Source organism: Sinocyclocheilus rhinocerous, unplaced genomic scaffold (assembly GCF_001515625.1).
Source record: "Sinocyclocheilus rhinocerous isolate Xijiao unplaced genomic scaffold, SAMN03320098_v1.1 scaffold245, whole genome shotgun sequence".
NCBI lineage: Eukaryota > Metazoa > Chordata > Actinopteri > Cypriniformes > Cyprinidae > Sinocyclocheilus > Sinocyclocheilus rhinocerous.
Window position 1 is genome coordinate 790,980 of NW_015659923.1, and position 12,302 is coordinate 803,281.

The following is a 12,302-nucleotide window of genomic DNA, read 5'->3' on the forward strand; positions in this document are numbered from 1 at the left end:
GAAGCAAGTTCTGGCATGAGCTTGACAATATTCATTAAAAAACAGGCCCTAAAATACTGCAGGTTTCTCCCAAATGATCAAATCAACACATTAGTTGTAACTGTTGGATGAATGATTCATTCACATTGCTGATCCCCATTAAGTGCTTTAACAAAGGATGATGGGAAAATGCCAATCTTCCCATTGCATTGACCCTCAAGCCACTCATCATTGACTGAAAATGAAACAAAAAGTCAACAGAAATAATCTTCAGAATGCCTTAATAGTTTATACTGTATTTTATGCCCATATTAGTAAATTACAAGTATCACAGTTTCAGTTCCTACCTTTGGAAAGAACTGTGATGACGTTCCCCTGTTTGAAATCCAGGTCTTCAGGGGTAGAAGAGTCATAAGAGTACAGAGCCACCACTTTCTCATGAGGCACACTTTTACCCTTTCAGACAGCAGTTTTGGGAAGTGGCAGAAAAGAAATTTTGCGGGTAAGTTACTGGTAAAGCTGAACACCATATGTCTTATTTAATATTACTATTTTCAAGTGTAGTGTACAGTAAGCTATATTATGCTGTTATTTCAATCTGTGAGCATAGATGAGTCAAGCGGTTGTATTTTACCCCAGTCACTGAACACCACAGCGCAAGACGGTTATCCTTCACACTATTCCACACAGCCTCCATTTCAGAGTCCTCAAGATTCACTCTCTCATCAACACCTTCTTTGGCATAACTAAAAAATGAACATTACAACTTTTTTTTTCTCTCCAGAAATGTTTCAATATGGTGCTGGGAATGTTATAATTGGTATAGTTACCATAAAGTTAACGTTGATGCAGGCAGCTTAAGTTTAGAGCTTATCGTCTGAAGAATGACGCCATATGATTGTCCATGTGCGATTCTGACTGCTATGGTGAACCGAAAGTGCACTTTCACAATGCAGCCTGAGAATTCCCTAATGTTATTAGTCTGTGAAGAATACAGCAGAGCTTGAGAAATAATCTTATTAATAATAATCAATATGTTCATGATGCCATAAACATAATGAGGCTGTATCTGATAAAAGTTGGCCTTTCAATACGTTATGTAAGCACTGTGTGATAGCTATGTTAGTTGATATCCATTTACTGTTAATAAACTGTGATTATATCATGAGTATGTAGGGAATACTGAACCTCTGCATTCACAGTCTTCAGGCCTTCTGTACCCACTGGTCTGCTAGGCGGTGCTCTTCTTGGTGGAGCTGGTATATCATCATTTTCATTTAATGGTTCAATCTATAAGAGGTCACGTGTGATATTTCTTAATGTAGGACACAAAAAGTAATTTAGCTCAAATATTAGGATATTATCCATCTAAAAATAAACCACTCAACTTGCATGGTTTACTTTATGTAACAAAAACATTTTATTGTTATCATAATTATGAATGCCTGACTCAGAGGTATGACTTTCCCAGGTGCACTTGAAGTCATCAAAAGTGGATTGTATGATACATATTTGATTTGTTACTGTGTCCCTACTGGTGTTTGAAATACTGCATATTTGTTCAAAATGCAGCTACTGTACCTGCATTGGTTTTGACGTCATTGTAACAATATCCAAGGGTTCAAGGAAGTTATAAGGTACAAGGCCCCGCTAGAAATAACAAGAGAACAAACAAAAATAGACAATAGGGCATTATTATCGGTACTTTAAACACACGTTGATTACATTAGCATTGGACATCGGAATGTTCTCTTGACAGTGAACGCCGGCTCTCACGTGGAAAATGTTTTCTGTTCCCAATGTACTATCCTTTATGATTAACTTGTTAAATCTACCAAAAATATACCTTCTCATTGAAAACAACAGAGGCCCAGTTGTCAGCTCCTTTCTGAAGAACGAAGACAATGTTGCCAGGCAACACAGCCAGCTCCTCTTTGGTCTCAGGGTAAAACTCATAGAGAACAGTGTGTGGCTCACCTTCAAATACCCTGATGATTATGACATTTACATTTATGTAAAACAAGAGAACAAAACAATATAAAAACTCCATAAATTGCAAACATATTTAAGCTTTAGTTAGAAGTTAAGATGCATTAAATAGTGTTTTCCATGTCCATGACCCTAAACGTACCTTAGTACTTCTGGGACTTTTGGTGTAGATGGAACATTGTCAACCTAACAATACACAAATTAAAGAAATGCCCTGTGGTCATTAAAGTAACAGTTTTGAGCATATACATTAAATGTGTACCATTAATGTATACGTTTATCATTAACATTATCTTCAAACCTCTCTCTGTTACGCTTATTTTATGCTAATGTTAACATGTTAACAATTTAATTACTTACTTGACTTATTAACAACACTACTTACTTGAGGCTGAAGTGGAGCAAACCCAGAAAACTCATCTGCAGGTACAATAGAAGACACAACCTATAAACAAAAAACAAAACACTAATCTTAATCAGTTTGTCTGATTTACTGGCCAAATAGAAAATGGATCTCTTCGGTAGCATTGCACACTGTACTGATGTGATAATGGGGATACCTTGGCTTTTCCAAGATAGTCCCTTTTCTCCAGCTCTGCCACATAGTGCTTATTGGGTTTGAACAGCAGCCCAGCTCGAATCTCTACCAAAAGAAAGAGCTTCTGCTTCTGAAAAGAGGAAATCACGCTGTTGATCAGTTTTAAAACAATGCATTAAGACAATCACCACATACAATTCATGCTGTTTGCGCTATGCTCATCAGTGTAATATACAGTGGGTACGGAAAGTATTCAGACCCCCTTAAATTTTTCACTCTTTGTTATATTGCAGCCATTTGCTAAAATCATTTAAGTTAATTTTTTTTCCTCATTAATGTACACACAGCACCCCATATTGACAGAAAAACACAGAATTGTTGACATCTTTGCAGATTTATTAAAAAAGAAAAACTGAAAAATGCTCAGTATTTAGAAGGGGGTCTGAATACTTTCCGTACCCACTGTAACTTGAGTTTATTTATTTTTTGATTTGTTTATTTATTCCTTTTTCAAGGGTATCCTTGGGCAAAAATTTTAAAATGTCATATTAATTTGTCATTCAAATTCTTACAAAAATGTCACAAGAAGTAGAAGGATGACTAGTGACTAGTGTCTGAGTAAAAGACATCTGTCTTGTGAATTTTGTCCCCCATGCAGCTTACACAACTTCCCACAAAACCTACCCAGAAACAGTAATTATGCAACACCAAATTTCACCAATTTCTAATTAGGAAAACTGCAATATGTTACAAAACAACAGCACATATAAGTTCATGCCCTTAGATTTTGTTGCCTCAGATACTAACAATAATTTAAAACAATTTTAAAATTAATTTAAAATTAAATAACAATTTAAAACTAACGATTTTAAAATTGGTTTTTATATCACTGCAAAAACTGTGCAAATTATTCAATGACTGATGTTATGTGGAACACTTTTAGCAGTTACATACCAGTATGGCATCCAGAGCATGGTCAATATGGCTGAACTTGGCGTCTGCCCTCAAGCTTAGTGCAGTAAGAAGGTTCTCTTGAGCTTTCTCCCATTTTCCCAACTGAGCCTGTACTAGTCCTATGTTGTGCAGCACCTAAATTGCATATGACAAAATGACCATATCAGAGAATGGACTGATACGTCTGAAATAAGTTATCAAGTGGAATCAATCAATCACTCACACCACAACTCTTAAGTATATTAGGTATACTATTAGGTATAAAACCAATGATGGTCAAACAAACAAACAAACAAACAAACAAAAAAACAAGATTCTGTGCACATGAAGTGTCCAATGTACGGCACATTTCTGGTCTTACCTCACAAGCATACAGTTTATATCTCAGCCCCAGAGGTTTGTAATCTATTAGTTGATTTCCTCGTAACTGCTTGAACGCCTGCTGGAAATCCAGAAGAGACTCTTCAAACCTGAAGATACAATTATGAACACTGTCAATATATAGATTATGAACAGTGTCAATGTATTTCTCCTGAAGAGACAGTATGTGGTGTTTTGTAGTCTCCTCTAAGAACACGGCATTAAAATATTTTTTTAATTAATGGCCTTACCTTTCCTTTTTGTAGAATGTAACTCCTCTCTGAAAAAATGCCGCAGCCAGGTGCTCATCTTTGCCAATACTTCTGTCAAATGCCTTCATATGTATAACAGAAATAAATTTCCCCATAAAGAGTGAAACCACTTTTACTTCCTTTTTACAGCCACAGGCTTTTTTAAAATAGCAAAAACAGTGTCAAATCATAATTCAAAGAGGATATTAGTCTAAAAAATACCTTATTTAAACACTGTTTTCTTCAGTAGCATAAAAAAGAATCTGCCATGTAACTGTACCTTTTCAGCTTCATCTAACTCACTGTTGTTCAAATAAAGACAGCCAATGTTGAAGAAGATCTTGGAGCTTTTCTCCTCGATGTTGAGGAATATCCTGAGAGCAGAGGCTGGGTCTCTTTGCTCCACACAAGCCACGGCCTCGTCCCACTGACGGAGAGTGCTTACAAATGACATGCTCCCTCAGAAGACAATTAGCAATGAACAAATGAACGCTGTTCTTCTCTGTTGTGAGCCCAGCAGAGGCAATCTGAAACTTTTAAAGAGAACAAGCCCAGCCCATGCTCTGAGAGAGAGGAAGTGACCAGCTTCATGTCGCTGGCTTCTTTATTTCTTGTTTCCTCACTTGTTAGTGGAGTAAGTTCACTTTTTGGTGTTAGTAAGGCATATTTATTAAAGGATAAAAAAAACAGGCACTTATTTTATTAGTTGCTTTTAGGTGTGAAGCACATATTCTCTCTTACAAAAGAAGTGCTGTGGTGTCATGATTGTATCAGGTGGTAAAAACATTTATGATGCCTTCATATATACCATGGTGCTAAATGCTTACCAAATTAATGTACTTTGGTATTTACATGGCCCTTCAATGCCTGAAAAAACATCAACCTTTCCTAAAAATCAGGGTCCTAAATACTATAGACAAGCATGTTTGCATATACATCACTTTGATTAAGGTTAAGTATATACCAAAAAGATGTTTATATGCTCTACAGCTACTGGAATGCCCTGTAAACATGCTAATCAGCATATTCCAAATAAAGACAATCACATTATTTTCCTACAGTTCTCTTGTGATGTTCACAATTACTTATCATTCAGTTTAATTCAGTTTTAGTCATTCTGCAAGGTCATTTAATCAAGTGTTCTTGATATCAGTACACAAGCAAGCACTGAATTTTAAAATGTGGGTCATGAGAGCATCTGTATTTTTGTTCTTTGCCTTCAATTTCTTTTCATCAGTTTCCTAAATGTCTGTCTTTGATAGCTTAAATTTTAAAAACATTATTGTCAGCATGATACTGTGTCCAAAAGTACACAATACTTTTGTGTTAGTGATATTTGAGTCCAGTTCAGAGAAGTGCACTATGATTACCTTTTTTTTTTTTAAATAAAAAGTCCACAGAGGTGCGCCAATTAAGCTATAAGTTTGCAAAGGAGATTCAGGAGTGATTCAAACATTTTAATTGTATTTATGTTGTTTATTAAATGTGACCCTGGACCACGAAACCAGTCTTAAGTAGCACGGTGTATATTTGTTGTAACAATAGCTAACAATACATTGTATGGGTCAAAATTATTGATTTTTCTTTTATGCCAAAAATCATTAGGATTTCAAGTAAAGATCATGTTCCTCATTTTTATTCAACTGATGTATAAATCTCAATTTCAAACAATTGACCATTGTGACTGGTTTTGTGGTCCAGGGTCACAAATGTCTCTTGAAAATTCAATTAAAACACACGGTGCAACCATTATGGCGCTGGTTGCCCGAGCAACCGCTGGAGCTACAGGGAAGAGGAAATAGCCACTCCAGCTCCGAGATCGCTACGGTTTGGGATTCATGGCATTTCCTGTCACTGTAAATAGACAGTCGGCAGACATGGCTTCACTTACAATCCACGACTTGCCTTTGAGTAAACAAAGGGACATCTAACGAAGCTTTCTCCATGAAAGAACCATTCTTCACTGCAGATGCATGCGGCGGTGGGTTAACGTGCTGATGTTAGCAAGCTAACATGGACCTTGGATCAATGCTGTACAACAGTTTGAAAGATGTAACATGGAGTACGACGACACTACCCTTGGATAGACTTGTTAGTGCCCACAGACTGCCGCAGATTGTGAAGTTGGACAGCGGTAAGGTTTGTCCAGAGTTGTGATGGTGTTGTGTTGTTGTTGTAGTGTGCGGCAGCAGCTGCGCGTGGGCGGTCGCGCTCCTGTGGAATTCCAATAATTAGCCGTTTCGCGCGCTAAGCTAACGCGAGCCTCCACTCTCTGAACACATTCAGCGGGATAACGTTACCTGAACACAGGGCTTAACTGACGTAACTTACACGGTCGACATTAGGAGTGATGCGTTTTGTAGTTGTTCTGACACAGTTACAGACCAAACAGCCAAACAAAAAGCGAAAAAGAGAAGCATAGATGTTAGCAGGCTAACGCAAATTAGCCAGAGAGTTAAACGACAGACTGCAGGCAGTCAAACACCGGCCTCATAATATTTAATGTCTATCATCTATTACAAACCTCTTTGATATTTTCTAACTAGACAACAACCTCCGCAAACCCTTCAATCTGAAACTTTAGAAAGGAGTCCACACAAGTATATGAATATTTAGTTTGGGGAGGTGCTTTTTATATTTGTAAAGCACGAGTAATATAGTCTGATAACTTACAGTTGTTTGTTATTCACTGCTTTATTATAAAGAGATTGAAGTGTAAGCTCTAAGTGCTGTTGTGTGTGAGCTGAGCTCTGTGCGTAAAGATGGAGGAAATCATAATGTTAGGGGAACTAGATCATTATGGGAACTGGGGCACTATCATTAGACTCTCTAACTGAACACTTATGAGTACAACAGACAGAGTTAAAGGCACACAAAACCCATCTTACCTCTCATATTAGTTTATGTGAATGACCTGCTTACAAATACTAAATTTTGTCAGTATATAAATAAGAGTAAATTATGCCCTTCATGTTATTTAAAATGTTTATGGTGCACTTGCTATTAGTTATATCCCTAAGCACCACTTAATTGTATAGTTTTTTTTTTTTTGCACTATTGTATATTTTTCATATATCTTTACAAAGTACACACTATTAAGTTTACTGTTCCATACTGATGTGATATTGTTTCGCCTCAGGGGAGTCGGTGGAAGGACTGAGAGAAAATGACTACCTCTTGATTCATTCATGTCGGCAATGGACCACAATTACCGCCCATAGCCTAGAGGAGGGCCATTATGTCATCGGACCGAAAATCGAGATCCCTGTCCATTATGAGGGTAAGGCCACTCAGTTGTTGTAGTGCAGCATGTACTGTACATAGAAACGTCTTTCCGACACTTGAAGTATTTTCAAAAAGAAGGCAAATGAAAGAAATGTTAGTCTGCTAGGATTCACTGTTTTCTTGCAACTTGTATTAAAACAGAAAAAACAAAGATCTGTGCTGCTGTATTTCTGCCATCTGCTTTTAGTTGGGAGTTCATTAGCTAATTGGTCTCTTCATATTGACATTCCTCTGGCTATAGAGAGTGTCCAGTAGGCCACTTAAGGAAAAAAGACCTTCCTCTGAATTTGGTTCATACAGACCTAGTAAACTGCCTATTTTATGTGCTGCTTTTACTGTTGCAGCGTTTTTAGATAATTTGGCAAAATGTTATTTTATTTCAGTCCAACATGCCCAAATTGAAAAAATTACATTTATTTCTTTGTTTTGCACTGATTTGGCAGAATAACATCTACATGAAATTATTTATATTTTATATTAAGTATTGTATATATAATATGAAAGCGTGACACTGAGTACGTTTACATGGACAACAATAATCCAATTTTAATACGATTAAGACAATACTCTGATTAAGAATCTACCATGTAAACAGAGATTTTTGATTACCTTAATCCGGCTAAAGTCATTCTAAATGAAACCGAAATCGAATTAAGACATGTGGAGTATTTCTATTTTAGTCGCATTATTGAAGTGCAGTATAGACATGTAAACACCTTAATCACATTATTACCGTCGTGTAGGACTTTTCGCCCCATTTTGCGACAGGATACACACACACGGCAGTGCTCAACCGTTTGACAGCAAATAAAAGCGACATTCCAGAGGGGATGTCGGATGGTGTCACGTGGGGACGTAATGATGTGCCATTAATCGAACTATGTATAACATGTAAAACGGGAACATGAAAGGAATATTCTAAAAGCAACTCATGTAAACACCATAACCATAATATTGGCTTATTTAGAATAAGGTAAATAATTAGATTACTGATGTTCGTGTAAACGTAGTCGATGTCATGATGTTACAGAATTGCTCTGTTGTTTGTTACAGGCCAGTTTAAGCTGCTGGAGCAGGACAGGGACATTAGGGAGCCAGTGCAGTACTTCAACAGCGTGGAGGAGGTGGCCAAAGCATTCCCTGAGCGAGTTTATGTCATGGAGGAAATATCCTTCAATGTCAAGGTCTGGTTTTGTGCTTGCAGATTTAGACTTCCTGCACTAATGTATCTTAATATTGGCATAACCTAATATGCCTTTATCAGAATGGCTCTCAGGCATAGTGTTTGTAATGTGAAATATCTATTCAACATTTCTTTGACTTAATTTCAAAATTTGTAGCAGTCAAAGTTCTTCTGTTAGACTATAGTTAGACTACATTTTTAGTTGATCTGTTCAAACTGCTGTCGTTTTTCTCCCAGATGGCATCAGGAGAATCCAACGAGGACACAGAAGTGTACAACATCACGCTGAGCACTGGGGATGAGCTGACACTAATGGGCCAGGCTGAGATCCTCTATGCCAAAACATCACGAGAAAAGTCACGCTTTAACACGATCTTCAAACGCATCGGCAAGCTTAACTCCATCAGTAAGCTTGGCCGTGGAAAGATGCCCTGCCTTATCTGCATGAACCACCGCACCAATGAGAGCATCAGCCTGCCTTTCCAGTGCCGCGGTCGCTTCAGTACCTGCTCCCCGCTGGAGCTACAGATGCAGGAAGGAGAACACACTATTCGCACAATTGTGGAGAAGACCCGGTTACCTGTGAATGTCATGGTGCCCAGCAGCCCGCCACGTAATCCACATGACCTCCATTTGATCCGCGAAGGCCACCGATACAAGCTGGTCAACATCCAGACCAAGACAGTGGTGGTGTGTTGTGCGTTACGTTCAAACAAAATACTGCCAGTGCACTTCCCCTTGCACGTATCCGCAGCACTGCCACGTTTACTGGTGCCTGAAGGGCTGCTTCAAGGAGAAGCCTGGCAGGAGACTGTGGTCCACCGCTGGTTTGCTTACTGCCAGGAGCAGTTCGACATTGACGACTACTCTAGGGCGGTCCGTGATGTGCGGGTGGACTGGATCGACGATGGCAAGAGCCCGAAAAAAAGTAGCACAGGTGGAACGGGAAGTGGGAGCAACAGCAGCGGAAGCAATGGCTGCCCCTCTCACGTGCATTTGCCAAGTTCTCTAAGCTCAGCCCGAGATGAGCTCACACAGTCCTTTCATCGCCTGTCTGTCTGTGTCTACGGAAACAATCTGCATGGGAACAGCGAGGTGAATCTTCAGGGTTGCGTTAGCTTATGTGGAGATTGTGTGCCAGCAGAAGCTCCGGATGAAGATTATCTGTTCCCTGAGCTGCAGGAGAGTTCTTCTGGCTCCCTTAAACCAGACGTGCCGTACGAGGAGCTTTGGTTGGATCAAGTTAAGAACCCTGGATCTGTGCTAGACCACATCGAGGGGGTCCGAAATTCGACTGTCTCTGGCTGCACGACTGTACTGCCATACCCCACAGCAGGTCCCACAACCGCCTTGCTTGGTGCAGATGTCAATCTACCTCCACCTCCGGTGCCTCCAAAGTCTGAAGCTGTGAGTTCATTTATACTAGATTAACCTCAATAGTCTCTATTTGAAACAAATAGAAACATTTAAAGTTACTTGTATTCAACAATTGCACAAATCTACACTACTGTTTAAAAGTTTGGGGTCAGTAAGGATTTTTTGTGATAGATTTTCACAAAAGAAAAATCCATTTCAAATACCTGTTCATCAATGAAGCCTGAAAAAAAATCTTAAGTGTTTTCAGCATTGATGTTTCTTGCACACCAAATCAGCATATTAGAATGATTTCTGAATGCTATAGCGATATGTGAATGAATTGTTCTTTTGGTTGAGGTAAGGGTTAATAAAATAAAGATTAATCAGTGAAATCAAAATGATTTTTAAAAATCCTTAACCAGTAAAACACAATTAATTGTAAAAATCACTGCTTGATCTACTGCTCGAGTGGAAACCCTGAATATCAAGTTGAAATTAAAGTGTTTGTAGAAATCTTTATTCACTGATGATCCTGTTAAAAAAAAAACATGATTTTAAGGCTCTTTGTCTGTTTTCCACTCTTAGACAAGGCAAAGTTTATTCTGTGCTTACATAGTGACTTATTTGTGTACTCTGTTGGTCAATCAGTACAGGTCTAATTATTTTCCAAGTAGAAACAAAGGTTACATTTCATATGTTTTCATAAATTCACACAGCCTGTCTCAAAAGATTTGTATCCGTGTGTATTCACATTCATTAATAATGTAATTGTAATATTCAAAATTCTAGAGCCATACAGTTTTTTTTATTTCTTGTTCCTTTGCAGGTGAAGGAGGAGTGCCGGTTGTTGAACGCTCCACCGATTCCACCACGGAGCTCCAAGCAGACAGGCTCAAGCAGTGCCACAGTGCCATGCCCTCCTGCCACTGCCAAGCCACGTCAGACAGACACGCGCTCCCCAAGCCCAACACTATCCTATTACTCATCCGGCTTACACAACATGTGAGTTATATTGACAATTTATAGTTTTAATTGACAAAATGGACATTAGTTTTATGTGAACTGCACTATTTATGACTGAACGATCCTCTTCTCCATCTCTCAATAGAGGTGGAGAGGGCGAGTCTCCGAGTGAGTCCGATGATCAGAACCATGCTTGTTACCCATGTAACTGGATCAGACCAGATGCCAGTGAAGGCTCCAAGCCTCTCCCTTGCCTCAGTCCTTCGGTCGATGCCTCTTTCTCCCGCCTTTCCTGGCCAAACGATTTCTGTGGTGCAGACTCGTATAAAGGTGAGGACTTTCCGTCGCTCCACTGCCGGAGTTACTCTAGTTATCCTCGGAAGAGGACCCCTGGTACTCCTAAGGCTTGTCCCTCAGGTTTGTTAGACTTCAGCAGGCGAGCGAATGGTGAGGGGGGCGCTGCGGCCTCCAAGGCTCAACAGGTTTCCCAGTCTTGCACCAAATCCACCAGCTACACCATGGAAATGTGCAGAGACAAATCTACAGAGGAATGTAACACTAAGCCAAACCAGTCCTGCCCTATCTTGCCTCCAAGAACCCCTAAATGTAACGATACAAAGAAAGATACAGATCCCGCTACTACAGCCACAGCCGATGCGGACGCCCTGGAACTTGAGTCCAAAAGCTGCTTGCTCGATCGACCGCATCACGGCACTACAGATGTGTTCTCCATTTCATATCCTGTAGCTACAGTGTCTTGGCAGCCACCAAGCAATCTATCAGGTATCTCCATTGAGGAGGTTTCTAAGTCACTATGGTTCATCGGTATGTCAGATGATGTTGTCTCTTTGTTTGTGCAAGAAAAAATTGATGGAAATTTGCTCCTACAGCTAACGGAGGAGATTCTGTCAGAAGACTTTAAGCTAAGCAAACTTCAAGTGAAGAAACTCATGCAGTTTATTAATGGCTGGAGGCCCAAAATGTAAGGCTGAACAAGCAAGCCAGTATAGAGCAAAACACATGCAATGTGCTGCAGTCGCAAATATTGGCCTTCAGTATTGCGTTAGACAGTTTTGTATCTCAATGCTATGCACAGGCTTGTAATGATTTTAATAGCCATTTTGTTTAATATATACATGTATATTAATTGCTTTGTGTATTAACCTGTACCCATCTCTAATCTCTCTGACCTTACGGTACTTGCACAACCAACTTTATTTGCTCAAACCTAAAGCTTCTGACAAACCTGAAGATATTTTGACGCAATCCAACTGTGGCCTATGTTTCTTTCTACGTTGTTGATCAATAAAGACACTTGACTTGATTAGGTGGTTTTATCACTTACACTTTTGCTTTACCATATTAAGAAATAATATTATCCTTTACCAAGTTGTGACACCAAACAAGGTGGTTGTCACACTAGCTCAGTGTAAATGAAAATGCT

The 12,302-nt window shown here is 39.1% G+C and overlaps 2 protein-coding genes across 3 annotated transcripts; one reads left to right on the forward strand and one right to left on the reverse strand.

Annotated features, from left to right (window-relative positions):
- Positions 1 to 33: 33 nt before the first annotated feature.
- On the reverse strand, positions 34 to 4,582 carry ncf2 (neutrophil cytosolic factor 2). The gene is made up of 14 exons (XM_016533309.1): positions 4,352 to 4,582; positions 4,072 to 4,154; positions 3,822 to 3,930; positions 3,461 to 3,595; positions 2,529 to 2,636; positions 2,354 to 2,413; positions 2,111 to 2,154; positions 1,826 to 1,967; positions 1,561 to 1,629; positions 1,168 to 1,269; positions 810 to 961; positions 614 to 725; positions 327 to 435; positions 34 to 214 (listed from the first exon to the last, which is right to left on the reverse strand). The coding sequence occupies exons 1-14, from the start codon at positions 4,523 to 4,525 to the stop codon at positions 117 to 119; spliced, it is 1,497 nt and encodes a 498-aa protein (XP_016388795.1). The 5' UTR covers positions 4,526 to 4,582; the 3' UTR covers positions 34 to 116.
- A 1,248-nt stretch (positions 4,583 to 5,830) lies between these two features.
- Positions 5,831 to 11,865, forward strand: garem (GRB2 associated, regulator of MAPK1). Of its 2 annotated transcripts, XM_016533305.1 has the most exons (7): positions 5,831 to 6,205; positions 7,211 to 7,351; positions 8,410 to 8,540; positions 8,777 to 9,946; positions 10,722 to 10,897; positions 11,004 to 11,641; positions 11,749 to 11,854. In XM_016533305.1, the coding sequence occupies exons 1-7, from the start codon at positions 6,085 to 6,087 to the stop codon at positions 11,778 to 11,780; spliced, it is 2,409 nt and encodes an 802-aa protein (XP_016388791.1). In that variant the 5' UTR covers positions 5,831 to 6,084; the 3' UTR covers positions 11,781 to 11,854. The 2 variants fall into 2 exon arrangements, with proteins under 2 accessions (XP_016388791.1, XP_016388790.1); XM_016533304.1 differs by having other exon boundaries at positions 11,004 to 11,865.
- Positions 11,866 to 12,302: the final 437 nt, after the last annotated feature.

Coding starts and splice junctions, on each gene's coding strand:
- ncf2 (XM_016533309.1), bottom strand. CDS start 4,525: ATGTCATTTGTAAGCACTCTCCGTCAGTGGGACGAGGCCGTGGCTTGT. Junction 4,155..4,351: donor AGTTAGATGAAGCTGAAAAG/GTACAGTTACAT, acceptor ATACATATGAAG/GCATTTGACAGAAGTATTGG. Junction 1,630..1,825: donor CTGTTGTTTTCAATGAGAAG/GTATATTTTTGG, acceptor TGTTATTTCTAG/CGGGGCCTTGTACCTTATAA.
- garem (XM_016533304.1), top strand. CDS start 6,085: ATGGACCTTGGATCAATGCTGTACAACAGTTTGAAAGATGTAACATGG. Junction 7,352..8,409: donor GATCCCTGTCCATTATGAGG/GTAAGGCCACTC, acceptor TGTTTGTTACAG/GCCAGTTTAAGCTGCTGGAG. Junction 9,947..10,721: donor TGCCTCCAAAGTCTGAAGCT/GTGAGTTCATTT, acceptor GTTCCTTTGCAG/GTGAAGGAGGAGTGCCGGTT.